Raw genomic sequence first — 13,923 nt, 5'->3', positions numbered from 1 at the left:
TTCTTAAAGGGAGGATTGAAAGGGACAAGTGGGGAAATTAACGTGTGTTGCTCCACCTACTTTTACTCCTGGCAGGCGGCCCCCAAGAAGTGATAGTCGGTGGAGTCTAGTCTATTAGGCAAACAGGGCACTGCCCTCACCCAGCCACCACTGGCTTGCCTTCTTCCTTACAGTCAATCAGGATGTGGCTCTGCCTGTCATTGGACTCCTTGCCTTCTGCCCCACCCACCTCAATGGGCAGGAGCCACCTATCCTTGGAACACCTCTGCTCACTCTGCTGGGTTCTCATGTCTGCCATAGGTCTCTCTGCTTACTGTTTATTACAAGGGCTCCTGAACTGTGGTCTGCGGACCACCACTTAGTTAATGCTGGTTTCCTTCTAGCTTTCCCTGCTTAAAACCACAAGAAGCTCAGGGAACGAGAAGCTGTCACCACAGCAGGAACAGCCAGAGCCTGTGAAAGGCAAGGTCAGTGGGGCTCTCTTAAAACATCTTGATGGAGGGTCTGCGGTTCTAATGTGTCCCACAAGCTTGTTACACATCTGTGCTGTGAACCAGTGTGATGCTGTGTAGTAATGCAGAGACTGAACTGCATTACTGTATATAGAGCTTAGCGTTAGCTGAAAAAGCAACTCATAAATTACATGTTGTCAAAGGCTGGAGGACCCTGAAAAATTCGATGCAGGCAGCTGGGTAGGAGTTTACCTTGTATACAATCTGTAGAGAGAGACACTGGACTCCCTGTCCATAGTACAGTGTGAAATGTGACTTGCCTAATTGGTCCCAAACTTTTGGAAGGGCACCAGGTTGGCAGAGGCAACAGCAGTTAACAACAGTTTAAAACAGTTTACAGTCACACAAATAAGGTATCTCCTTAAAAAAAAACACAGATGTGTTCCTCTCTCTGTAACAAACCCTGAAGTGCTCTTGAAATAAGAATTGTTAAGGAAAGCGGCGGGGGGACAAGCAGTAGAGAGAAATCTTAGTCACATTCAGCAAAAGCAATGGCAAACCACACTTCTGTAACTTCAATCGGGAGTTCTTACCTGTTAGTCTGAACAGCACTGCAATGTCATCTATCTCTTGGCACGTGGATGCTATCCAGATAATGTATGTTGGTTGTAAAATAAATGAATAAATGAAATCACCACCACATTTGGCTGTCCAGAAGCTCTTGCAAGCCCACTGTCCTTGCTGGTGTTGCTTCCCTGCCTTCTGACTCTTTGGCATCATCCTGCCCCAGGTGAAGAAGATCATGAATGAGGTCTTCCAGTCCCTGCGGGGCCAGTTCAACTTAGAGGAGTCCTATACTGGCCAGGAGGTCCTGGGTATCGTCCTGAACGCCATCAAGGTACAGCCCAGGGCAGATGGATCCTGACACATGAATAAGATGCAGATTGAGTGAACTGGTCTATCATTTCTCTTCCTTTTTGTATGGTTCCAAATGTCATGAGTTTGGGTGCCAGAGTTTTGGGTGCAAGATGCCCATAACTACTGGGTTTAGTAAGTGTTAGAATTTAATCACTGCTTGGAGAGTGAAACTGAAAGTCAGACGCTTAACAGCTGGACTCAGCTTCCTGTGTTGAGGAGATCGCTTGAGAGGTGGGCCATTAGAGAACTAATAATGAAGATGATGATGATGATGATGATGATGATGATTTATTTTGTTTATACCCAGCCACTCTGGGTGGCTTCCAACACATATATAAAACATAGTCAAACATTAAACATCTTTAAAAAATGGAACACTTTACCAATTTGCAGAGGCCATGCTAACCTCTTTATCAATCCAATTTTAGTATACAGTATGTGCTGCAGACAGAAAGATGGGCCATCAGCAAGACAGACACTCTACCAGCCAGCAGATGGGTGAAGCCCCACCCAGAGCTTTGAGATAGTGAGTTTGAAGACAGTGCCAATGTTTTAGTTAGGAGGAAGTTTTAGGATTTCAGTTGGCTATGGTGTGATCAAAAGAAAAAAGGCTTTCAGTCTGTTAAATGCAGCAAGCTGGAGAGGCAGGATCAGAGCACAATGCAGACTGACAGTTTGAATTAGAGGTTGCAGCAATGGGAAAAACGGGACTCTCTTGGAGTGTATGCTGGGGGCCCCCTCCATTACAGGCTCAGGTGTAAATAAACTATATATCATTATGACACCACAGTCTACACTGTGCCTCATTTCCAAAGAAACACAGGCTAAGTGTCTAGACCCCTGCAATATTGCACATATTAGGGTGGCATTTAGCCCCATATTACTAATCATGGGAGCAGCAAAGAGGGTGAAGCCCAGCTCTCTAGAAATACAGTGGTACCTTGCAAGACGGAAAACTCGCAAAACGAAAGGGGTTTTGGTTTTTTGAGTTGCTTCGCAAGACGATTTTCCCTATGGGTTTGCTTTGCAAGACGGAAACGTCTTGCAAGTTTGTTTCCTTTTTCTTAAAACCGTTAATACAGTTGCGACTTGACTTCGAGGAGCAACTCATAGCACGCGGTGTGGTAGCCTTTTTTGAGGTTTTTATTTTTTTTTTTTAATAAAAATTTTTTATTGCTTTTTTCCAGGGTAAAAGAAAGGTATGTCATCCATAGCACATCAAAAGCAGTTTTACAGAAAAGAAAAGAAGTTATAAAAGAAGAAAAGGAAAAGATTCACTTTTTCACATCCATTTTCATGATCGATCAGACTTCCCCACGTCCCCCATCCCCTGTTTTCTTTACAAAAAAAAAAAATAAACAGCAAATTAATACCTTATTTCATATGTTTTTGTGTTTTCATTTAGTTATATGGTCCGTGTTTTATACATTTCAAGATCTTAACTTAATTTTCAACGTTTACCAAATTCAATACTGAAGCATGTTTTTCCAGGACATTTAGCAAATTCTCAACATTCATATAGCTTATAATATTTTTGTAAATAGTCCTTAAATTTTTTCCAGTCCTCTTCCACGGCGTCTTCTCCCAGGTCTCGGATTCTGGCTGTCATTTCAGCTAATTCCATATAGTCCATCAGCTGCGAATGCCATTCTTCCAGCGTGGGTAACTCCTGTGCCTTCCAGTGTTTAGCAATAAGAATTCTTGCTGCTGTGGTTGCATATAGAAAGAAAGTTCTATCTTTTTTTAACACTCTCTGGCCCACAATGCCCAGGAGGAAGGCCTCTGGTTTCTTATGAAAGGTGTATTTAAACACCTTTTTCAACTCATTATAGATCATTTCCCAGAAGGCCTTCACCCTCGGGCATGCCCACCAGAGGTGAAAAAAGGTTCCCTCAGCTTCCTTACATTTCCAACATTTATTATCAGACAAATGATATATCTTTGCAAGTTTGACTGGGGTCATGTACCACCTGTATACCATTTTCATAATGTTTTCCTTTAAGGCAGTACATGCCGTAAATTTCATACCGGTGGTCCATAACCTTTCCCAGTCTTCAGACATAATGTTGTGCCCAATGTCTTGTGCCCATTTAATCATAGCTGATTTAACTATCTCATCTTGGGTGTTCCACTTAAGCAGCAAATTATACATTCTTGAAAGCACTTTCGTCTTAGGTTCAAGTAATTCTGTCTCTAATTTTGATTTTTCCACCTGGAAACCAATTTTTTTGTCTTTTTTAAAAGTCTCTAAAATTTGGGCATAATGAAACCAATCTCGCACCTTTCCTTTCAGTTTTTCAAAACTCTGCAACCTCCAAGTGTCACCATCTCTTTCAATTATCTCACAATATTTCAACCAGCCAGTCTCCATATTACGAAATTTTACGGCCTTAGCCTCCACCGGTGATAGCCACCTCGGAGTCTTGCTTTCAAATAAGTCTTTGTATTTAGTCCAGACAATGAGTAGGGCTTTCCTGACAATATGGTTTTTAAACAGTTTATGAGACTTTGCCTTGTCGTACCAGAGATACGCATGCCATCCAAAAGCATTGCTATGCCCTTCCAGATCTAGGACATCAGTGTTTTCTAACAAGAACCAATCTCTCAGCCAGCAGAGGGATGCAGCTTCATAGTACAGTCTTAAGTCCGGCAGGGCAAACCCCCCTCTTTCCTTTGCATCTGTTAATATTTTAAATTTTATTCGGGGCTTTTTGCCCTGCCAGACAAACTTCGCAATGTCCCTCTGCCACTTTCCAAAACATTCCACTCTGTCCACGATCTGAAGGGTTTGAAACAGAAACAACATTCTTGGCAATACATTCATCTTGACTGCAGCTATTCTGCCCGACAAGGTAAGTCTCAATCTTGACCATATTTCTAAATCCTTTTTAATTTCCGACCAGCATTTTTCATAATTGTCTTTAAACAAATTCAAGTTTCTCCCAGTCAGATTAACCCCCAGGTATTTCACTTTTGGAACAACATTTAATTCTGTTTCCTTCTGAAACCCATCTATTTCTGAAGGTGTCAGATTTTTAGCCAAAACCTTGGTTTTTTGTTTGTTCAGCTTAAATCCCGCCACCCGACCAAATTCAGAAATTAGTTCTAAGGCTCTTTTTGTACTAGCTTCTGGCTCCTGTAATGTCAAAACCAAATCATCTGCAAAAGCCTTCAATTTGTATTGTTTTTCTCCGACCTGTATTCCTTCCACCCGCTGGTCCTTCCTAATCATATTCAGCAACACCTCCAGGACAGAAATAAATAACAAGGGTGATAAGGGGCACCCCTGTCGTGTCCCTTTTTCAATTTTAAACTCCTCAGTCACCACGTTATTTACTATCAATTTAGCTTTTTGCTCTGAATAGATTGCTTCAATACCATTTTGAAACGCCCTTCCCACTCCCATCCCTTCCAGATTTTTCTTCATAAATTTCCAAGATACATTATCAAAGGCTTTCTCGGCATCTATAAATATCAAAGCTGCCTTCGTGTTCAGATTTGTCTGTAATAACTCCAAAACATCAATGATATTCCTAGTGTTGTCAGACATATGCCTGCCAGGGAGAAAGCCTGCTTGGTCTTTATGAATTACTTCATTTAAGACTTTTTTCAATCTGTTTGCCAAAATGTTTGCAAAAATTTTGTAATCCACATTTAGGAGTGAGATAGGGCGATAATTCCTGAGTTGAGTCTTTTCAGATTCCAATTTTGGAATCAAGGTGATGAATGCCTCTTTCCACGATTCGGGTGCCCCCTTTCCTTCCATAATTTGGTTACATACCTCCATTAATGGCTGAACCAAATATTCCTTCAATGTCTTGTAGTATTTGGAGGTAAGCCCATCTGGGCCTGGAGATTTGCCTAATTGCATGTTCTGAATGGCACTTTCAATCTCCTGTTGTGTTATTTTGTAATTCAGTGCTGTTTGCTTGTCTTGTGTTAATTTTTGAAGGCCATAACTTCCTAGAAAATTATCTATCTCAGTCTCCACTTGGGGTCCTTGAGTAAACAATTTTCTAAAATATCTCTGGAAGCACTTTCTAATATCTTCTGGTTTCTGAATACATTCTCCTTCAACCTCTAGATTGGTAACAAAGTTCAACTTTTGTCTCTTTTTCAGCTGCCATGCCAGCAGCTTCCCACATTTATTTGCCGATTCGAATGATCTTTGTTTCATTTGTTTAATTTTCCATTCAACTTCTTGATTTATCAATTTTGCATATTGTGCTTGATGGAATTTTATTTCTCTTAAAACTTCTTTTGATTTTGGGTTTAGTCTCAACTTTTTCTCGCCATCTCTTATCTTCTCCAAGATCTTATCCTTTTTACCATTCCAGAGTTTTTTCTTGATAGAGTTCTGCTGTATCAGAAATCCTCTCATCACCGCTTTACTTGCGTCCCAGATTGTTTTCTTTTCCACCAAAGTATTCAAATTTATTTCGAAATAATCTTTCAACGTTTTTTGGGCCTTCTTCACAATCTCCTGATCTCTAAACAAATAGTCATTCATTCTCCATCTGAAGGATCCCGCTGGTGTAAGTCTTAAATCTATTTTCAAGGCGTTGTGGTCGGAGCAAGTTTTAGGGCAGATCTCGACCTTCTTTGTCTTAGGTGCCAGTCCTCTAGATGTCCAAATCTGGTCGATTCTTGTCCACGAAAGATGGGCCTCAGAGAAAAAAGTTCCCTCTTTACCTAGAGGGTTCTTTATTCTCCAAATGTCAATCAAGTCCATATTGTCTGTAAGTTCAAAAAAGGTCTTTGGGAGTCTGCCATCTTTGGTCAAGTTCTGATTTTGAGACTTATCCATATATGTGGAGACAACTCCATTCATATCACCCATCAGGATGATGTTAGTATAATCAATATAGTCCAACATTGTCTCATGTAGCTTCTTATAGAATTCCGATTTCCCGTCGTTTGGTGCATAAATTCCTACAATCAAAAATTTCTCTCCTTGTGCTTGAATTTCAATCGCCACAATTCTTCCTTGTTCATCTTTAAAGATCAATTTTGGTGCTAGGGCCTCCTTTGCATAAATCACTACTCCTCTTTTTTTTACCTTATCTGATGAGATAAATTCTTGGCCTAGTCTCTTGTTAATTAGTATTCTCCTATGGAGCCTAGTCACATGTGTTTCTTGAAGGCAAATAATGTCTAATTGTTCTTTTCTCAAGATATGAAAAATATTTTTCCTTCTTTCGGGAGAATTTGCGCCATTAATGTTCCAGCTAAGAAGCTGTAGAGACATCTTGGACTAATTATTTACCTGCTGGGGTGTCTCCTTTATCGTTTTTGTCAGGAGGTGGAACCGGATTCAATCCAAACAGAGGAGGTGGCCCGGCACCTGCTATTCCTTTCCGAAGGTCTTCCCCGTGGTCGTTTAGGAACTTTTCTTGCTCCTCTGCTGTTCTGATTCTTACCCTCACCCCTTTCAAAGTAAAAGATAATCCTTGAGGGAATTCCCACCTGTATGGGATTGTGTTGTTTCTCAGTAAGCTTGTTAGGTCTTTATATGTGGCTCTTAAGTCCAAAAGTTGTTTTGGTATATCTCTAAAGATTTCTGCCTTTTTTCCCTGGATCACCAGTGGGTTTTTAAAATGCAAGCCGAGTATGGTTTCTTTTTCTTGCCTAGATCTCAAAATGACCAGGCAATCTCTTGGTTTATCCTTCTTAGCCACTCTTCCTAGTCTAAAAGCGGTGGCAATTTTAAAGTCTTTTTCCTCTGCCAGACCCCAGAATTTGGATAATTCTATTGTCAAAAATCCAATCAAATCCTCCTTTTCTAATTCTGGGATGTTTCTAATTCTGAGGTTATTTTCCCTATTTTTCAGCTCTGCAAGAGACAGGTACACTTGTTGTTCATTCACCTGTCTACTCAGTGGTCTGACTTCGCCTCTTAATTCCTCTATCCTCTTTTTATTTTCGTCTGCTTTTGTGTTTGCTTCCTGTGCTAGTTTCCGATTTTCTGTTGCAGTCTTTTCAATATTATCTATGGCCTGAGAATTTTTAGAAACTTGGTCTGTCAATTTGTTAATTGAGGCTGTTACCTGGTCAAGTTTAGCAGCTTGTTCATCAAACCTAAGTGCTTGTTCATCCGCTTTCTTGTTCAGTGCTGCCAGCTGCTCCAATATTTCTTTAGAGACAGAGTCTATCCCTCCAGCAGCCATCTCTCCAAGAGTAGGCTGTATAGCTTGTCCTTCCTGCAGACCTGTCACGATTGGGACAGATGATCTGCGTGGCTGCACAGGCAGAGTTAATTGCAAAAGTTCAGTTTGTTTTGCTTTTTTTCTTTCTGCAGCCCTTGTTTTTGCTGTGCCACTCATTCCACAGCTGTCCCAGTATCAAGGTCAAATTGTAAATCCCATGGGAAAATTAATTCCAGAAAGAATAAACATCCAAGCAGGAAAATTCCAAAACAAGTGGCAGTTCTCAGAGACTATTAAATCCACAATCCAGCAGGGGGAGCTCCCTGAAAATTAGGGAGAAGGATAGGAAATTTCCACCAAAAGTTCCCTTGCACACAAAAGAAAAATATTATCCAAGACAAAAGGGGAACCCCTCTCCTTAAGTTTAAACTGCAGAGAATAAAAGTTCTTTACCAAGGTGTTTGCAACAGTTCCTTTTCCCGCTTACAAAGTAGCCCAATGTTACTTCTAACTTTGTCTATAGTTACTGCAGACCGATGTTACTTGTATCCAGTCAGACCGAGAGCAGGGTTTCAAAAATTTGTAATCCACAAGGTAAAAGAGAGAGGAACATAAATTTGTCTCTCATAAAACTGTTATGTCCTTTCTTTAACTTTTAATCAATCAAGGTCGAATTTGCAAATAGATTCCAACTCTTTTAAGGTTCCTTTCAGCGCTTCAGCTTTAAAGGGGCTTTGCTCAATACTTTAAACAGAGCCGGGAGACTGACTTCCTTTTTAGTGTCTCCCGCTTTCAGCCGAATTTCTCCAAATTTAGTTCGTACAAGGCTTCAAATTTCCTACTCACGAGTAAGTTGTTTCAGTTCGATTGTTGAAGGAAGAAAGGTCAGCGCTGGTCAGCAGCAGCCGCGCGGCTTCACTTCCGCGGAAAGAGCGATGGATCCACAGCACCGCTACCCCCTCCACGTTCCGAAACCCCTTACGGGGTCCCTTCTGCGTTTCGGAGGTCGCTCCTGGTGCCCGCCGAATCCCACGGCCACTGGCTCACTCTACCAGTGGTTTTTCTTCATGGGTCGTCGCTGTGCCGCAGCGCACGACCCTTTTCCGCGGAGCCCCTCTTCAGCAGCTGAAGAGGACCGCCATTGCTGAGCGCGCCGCCTCCGGAAGTCGCCTTTTTTTGAGGTTTTTGAAGACTTGGGTGATTTTTGAAGCTTTTCCAAAACTTTTCCGACACCGTGCTTCGCAAGAAGAAAAAAACCGCAGGACGAAAAAACTCGCAGAACGAATTAATCTCGTCTTGCAAGGCACCACTGTAACAGGTTGTATCTAAGGTACTACAAAGTGAAAGTCACTTAGCTGTGCCTGTGTGGCTGAGTAGGGATTCAAACCCTGGTCTCCTGAGTCCTGGTTAGAGACCAACCATTACACAGTACTTTCATCAGGGGCTGCAGTCGTTTTTGTGGCAAATAATCCCCCCTCCCCTCTACTTGTTCCAGACAACAACTCTGCAGCTGCTGGAGAGTCAGGAGGAGCAAAGGGGGAGCAGCAGCACCGAGGAGGAAGGACCTGCGGGAAGGAAGCAGCCAAGTGCCGTACCCCTTTATGGGGATCCCCACAGCAACTCTCTCCTAGAACCAGCACCAGTGGCATCCCCCGCTCCTTTGGCTAATCTGAAGGAAAGCTCAAGCAGTCCTCCATCCACCGCTCTCGAAGGAGCCCAAGACAGTCTGCTTTTTGCAGCTCCTGAGGCTCATTCTTCGGAAGCACCGGTTGAAGAAACACGTGCAGCCTCTGCTCAAGCTGCAAGGCCGCCTCTCAGGCTCTCCGCCAGAATTGAGAAGGAGAGGCCAAGCACTCAGGGTGAAATGGACACAATAGACACCGCCATTCTGGCACCTCCAAATCCAGCAGCGGATGAGATGGCCCCTGCAATGGAGGGGCCCACAACGGGTCCAGAGGGCAAGGAGGAGAGTGGGGCAAGTCAGCACACTGCTGGCCCCACTTCTCAAGCTGCTGTAGCCGACAAGCAGCAGGACTTGGCTGGAGCCTCACAGCCAAGACCAGCGTCCAGCCCCATGGAAGCGGATTCCAGGTCTGTGCCAGGGCGGGAGGGGGACGGGAACTGTACCCATTATGAGTCTCTTGCCTTTCCGTGCCTTCCCCCCCACCCCCTAATAACATGGGGTTTAAGGCACAAAGGAAGACCCTGGCTCCCCCTTGTTGGGTGATAACGCCAAGGCCTGTTGCCTCCCCCCAACTGCAGCGTCGCCTGGGATTCATTCCTCGGGTCTCCCGTCACACTGATGTGGCCCATATCCAGGGACATGAGCACACAGTGAGCAGAGTTCAAAACAGAAGCTCAGCCTTGAGTAGTAACATCTAAGCCTAATTTATTGCAAATTAAATCAAAGGTAACAGAACAAAGAAAACATGGCTGCTCTCTCTGTCTTTCTTCCTCGGAGAGAGGGCGGCAAAAAACTAAAGCTATACAGAGTGGAAACAACATATCTCAATTTCATCTCACAAGACTCCCACAATCAGTGCTGGAATGTAAACAGACATGTGACATGTAACAATCCCACACACATCTGCAGTATGGGAGGAATGGAATTCTCAACACCCCTCTGCTCCATTCATTGACATCAGCGCTAGCACTCCCCGACTCCCTCATTTAACCCCCACATCAACCCTGTAAGGTAGGCACTACCCAATGAGCTTCAGGACTGAGTAGAGATTTGAACTCTGGTCTCCCAGGGTTCTGGTCCGTTAACCACTGCATCACTCCCACTCTCCTTTTCCTTCTGTCTTTTTCTCTTGCAGTCTTCTTGAGGACAAGGGTGGTTTCTTCAAAGTTGCCACTCCCAAGCCATCAGCATTGGGAACTCTCTTGGCAGAAGACGACGACGAGGAAGAGGTGGTAAGAGCTTTGAGGGAGTGCAGTGGTGTATGGTGCCATTTGGGACGGCTTAAGGTGGCAGGCATAGAGGCCCTCAATAGGTGTTTGATAAACTAAAGTGGTAGTGTTTTGTTACCAGGGCACCACCAATCTTTCCTGTGGCTGTTAGGGGCACTATATTGTTACGGTTTTGTGGCATGTTCATATTTGTTTCAAGCATGTTTTCAGCCGCTATGGCCTTTGAGTAACAAGTGACTAACAAGTCCAATTAGTCCAATCACTTTATTAGGGTCAATGTCCACTATTCAATACTAACAATAGCTGGAACCATAGCCACTGACGGGCAGCAGAGCCAACTACTTCCCGTTTTGTCCTCTTCTTCCCTGCTGAGTCCCACAAGGGCCAACCCTGAGACTTACTAGGAGAAAGCTAGAGCCCGCATCCTTGGCTTCCTTCTCCCGCTTGCCTTGCTGATGGTCCTGCTCAGCTGGCCACCTGAGTCAGAGCCTGCTCTGCCAAGCAGCAGTGACCTAACCCTGCCTTTTTTTCTCTCGGTTTCAGAGCCTTAAGGGTCGGCCTCCCCCCACCCCACTCTTTGATGATGATGACGATGACGACGATGACCTGTACCTGCTGGGATGAGCAGCTTGGAAAATGCCATGGCAATACTTTCTTTTCTCAAGAGCTTCAGTGATTGCTATCTGGGGCTGAGATGGATGGAGCTGGGGGTTTTCCTGTGGGCCTCCCCAGATTGCTCATTTGGGCTTTGGTGGCCTTAATTTGTGGTTTTTGAGGCTGCTAGCAGGAAGAGGGGTGACTCTCTCTCTCTTGGTAGCAAATATCAATTGGGGACTTTGTCTAGCTTCAAAGTCCTGACTGTTTAATTCACCACTGCCGAACACACCTGTACCCTACACTCTTTTGACCCAGCTGCTGCTGGGAGTAGTGATGGGTATCACCTTGAACAGCTCCTCTCTGTGGAAACCAAACTTAACCTATTGCTATAGCTCACTTCCAGTTTTGAACCTTGGCAAAACGGATCTTGAAGAAAATAATAATAAAGTGCAATTAAAATAAATTAACCCTGTTGCCTTAGTTCTTTCACTTTAGCACGCCAAAAACTGACTCACCATTTATAGGGCACCTTAGGTGCTTCACGTTCATACACCCAATATGTTAAGAATTAACACCAGTCCTGTGAGGGAGGCCAGTATTAGTAATCTCTTCGTATTGCAGATGGGGAGGCTGAAACAGAGAGTGGCTTGCCCAAAGGTTGAATGATATGCAGAAGGTGATACAGTGGTGCCTCGCAAGACGAAATTAATCCGTTCCGCGAGTCTCTTCGTCTAGCGGTTTTTTCGTCTTGCGAAGCAACGCTATTAGCGGTTTAGCGCTATTAGCGGTTTAGCGGCTATTAAAGGCTTAGCGGCTTCCCTGGGTCCTAAATGCCATTGGAACGGAGAAGATTGATACAATGAGTGATTTCCGATGAATTTCTAAAGTTTTCCCATTGAGCCAGTGCATAAATACATTTATCAGTGAATCGCTCCCAACTCCTTCTTTCCTGCTCCCAAGAGCTGGGACTCATGATTTTACAGCCTTTAAATGGAATTATGTATTGACAAGACACTGGCTTTTTCTGCCATCTATTAATTCCAACTCTGGGGAGTCCAACTCTCCCTCCCACCCTACCCCCAACACTTTTTCTATGTCATGCTGGAGGAATATGTTGACCTGACTGATATTTTGGGAAATGGTTTGCCCATTTACCCTCTATACAATTGGAGAACTCTCCATTTATAATACTAAACTTGGCATGAGGGTTCCCAGGGTGGGGCGGCAGACCTTATTGCTGTTTGTATGTTGGGTGCCATTTTGAATCAAGATGGCAGACTGAAATTTCAGTTTGGCAAGACTTTGCCCGTTTTGTGGCACATGGTAAACCACAAGTAGAGATATGATCGCGAGATTCAGCTCAGGAGTGCTCAAGGTGTGTGTGTGGGGGGGTCTTCATTGATGTTTGGATTTTGGGTGCCATTGTGAATCCTGGACAGTACCTGTGTGTGTGTTATTAGTGTGGGGGGTGTTAGAGGAGAGGTAGTACCTTTGGTGGAGGACACACCATGCTCCTTCGGTGGTAGTTTGTTCTCAGCGAGCCAGCCAGCAAGAAATCATACGGAGTAAGTGAAGTTAACTCTTTATTAGAAGAAACAAGGCCTGCTTGCTCCCTTCATCAGAGCAAGGAGTTAGACGTGCTCTTGCGAGTGGGTCAAGTCTGAGGCCTTCTTCTGACATTAGAGCTGCTGAGGGATAAAAATAATTACGCTCTCCGCAGTCCCAAACATGGTTAGAAGCCTACAGCTTGCTTTATAAACACTTGCTGGATGTGAACAGAGAGCCAAAACAAACCTCTGTCTTACCTTTCTGGCTCTGAGCTGGAGGAAGATGATGCAGGTGCAGAAACAGGGAAAGATACCACACCCTTGCATCTTTGTCCTTCACCTTACTCCATCTTTCAGTGGTGCAGCAGGCTCTTTGTAGCAAGGGCATGTTCTGGTGAGCACAAATTTTGAATTGGCTACCCAGGTTACACTAGCTTTACAAGCTCGTTATAAGACATTGTAGAAAAATCAGCAATGCTTCTGTTCACTGATTCCTGGAACTTTCTTGAAATGTAGGCTTCAGCTGCAAACATTACTGGAGCAGCGCGTGGGAATGAAAGGCACACCACTTGTTCAGTGCAAGAATCAACCTCAAGAGATGATCCCAGAGTTGGATTATTTTCTACGACATGTCATGGGTGTTTAGAGTAAGATGCATCACCAAACCTCTTAAATCCGACATTATTTTTGCATTCAGGTACCTCAAAGCGACTTACATAATAAAGCAAACTGAGGGTGTGAACACACTACATTGTTAAAGCAGACAATTCCCCCTCACGACAAAAGAATGTTGGGAACTATGGTCTGTTAAGGGTTTGGGGAACTTGAAGGTGGGAAATGTAATTTAAATTTATGTTGCATATGCAACCAGGTTGCACAAATGCCACACATTTAAAGCACATTCCCCTCAAAGTACCCTGGGCACTTTAGTTTAAAGGTGCTTGGAACTGTAGCCCAATGAGGGGTACACTATGATTTCCAGGGTTCTTTGGGGGGGAAAGATGCATGCTTTAAACGTATGATGTGTATGCAGCCAACCGGGGAACTTAAGTTTAAGGGTGCTGGGAAATGTAGCTCCACGATGAACAAGCTACGATTCCCAGGATCCTTTGGGGGAGGGAAGCATGTACTTTGAATGTGACTTAAGTGACTGGGAAGTCAACGAGGAGGAACTAAAATGGGTTATGATACACTGGGCCCAACATATTGGACACGATATATATGGAGGAGTGAGAAAGGCTGTGGAAGGAGGACATAAGATTCACTGCATGCTATAATCTTAGAGAAAATGTGATGAAGATGATGGAAGCTAAAGCTGTTAAGAAGCTTAATATGGAGTCTAAATGGCCG

At 43.8% G+C, this 13,923-nt stretch overlaps 1 protein-coding gene across 1 annotated transcript in view; it reads left to right on the top strand.

Moving 5' to 3' along the window:
- The window catches only part of LOC308578936 (FK506-binding protein 15-like), a 35,102-nt gene extending 23,641 nt beyond the window's left edge, over window positions 1-11,461 (top strand). The window contains exons 23-27 of the mRNA XM_081179524.1: window positions 384-467; window positions 1,243-1,350; window positions 9,012-9,607; window positions 10,336-10,432; window positions 10,973-11,461. Coding sequence (XP_081035650.1) covers window positions 384-467; window positions 1,243-1,350; window positions 9,012-9,607; window positions 10,336-10,432; window positions 10,973-11,053 — 966 coding nt within the window. The 3' untranslated portion in view covers window positions 11,054-11,461. The remainder of the gene's footprint in view (window positions 1-383; window positions 468-1,242; window positions 1,351-9,011; window positions 9,608-10,335; window positions 10,433-10,972) is intronic.
- Window positions 11,462-13,923: the final 2,462 nt, after the last annotated feature.

This window comes from Podarcis bocagei, assembly GCF_964188305.1.
Source record: "Podarcis bocagei genome assembly, chromosome: Z".
NCBI classification, from domain to species: domain Eukaryota; kingdom Metazoa; phylum Chordata; class Lepidosauria; order Squamata; family Lacertidae; genus Podarcis; species Podarcis bocagei.
Note: the sequence above shows the minus strand (reverse complement) of the source record. Positions and strands in the feature narration are given on the sequence as shown.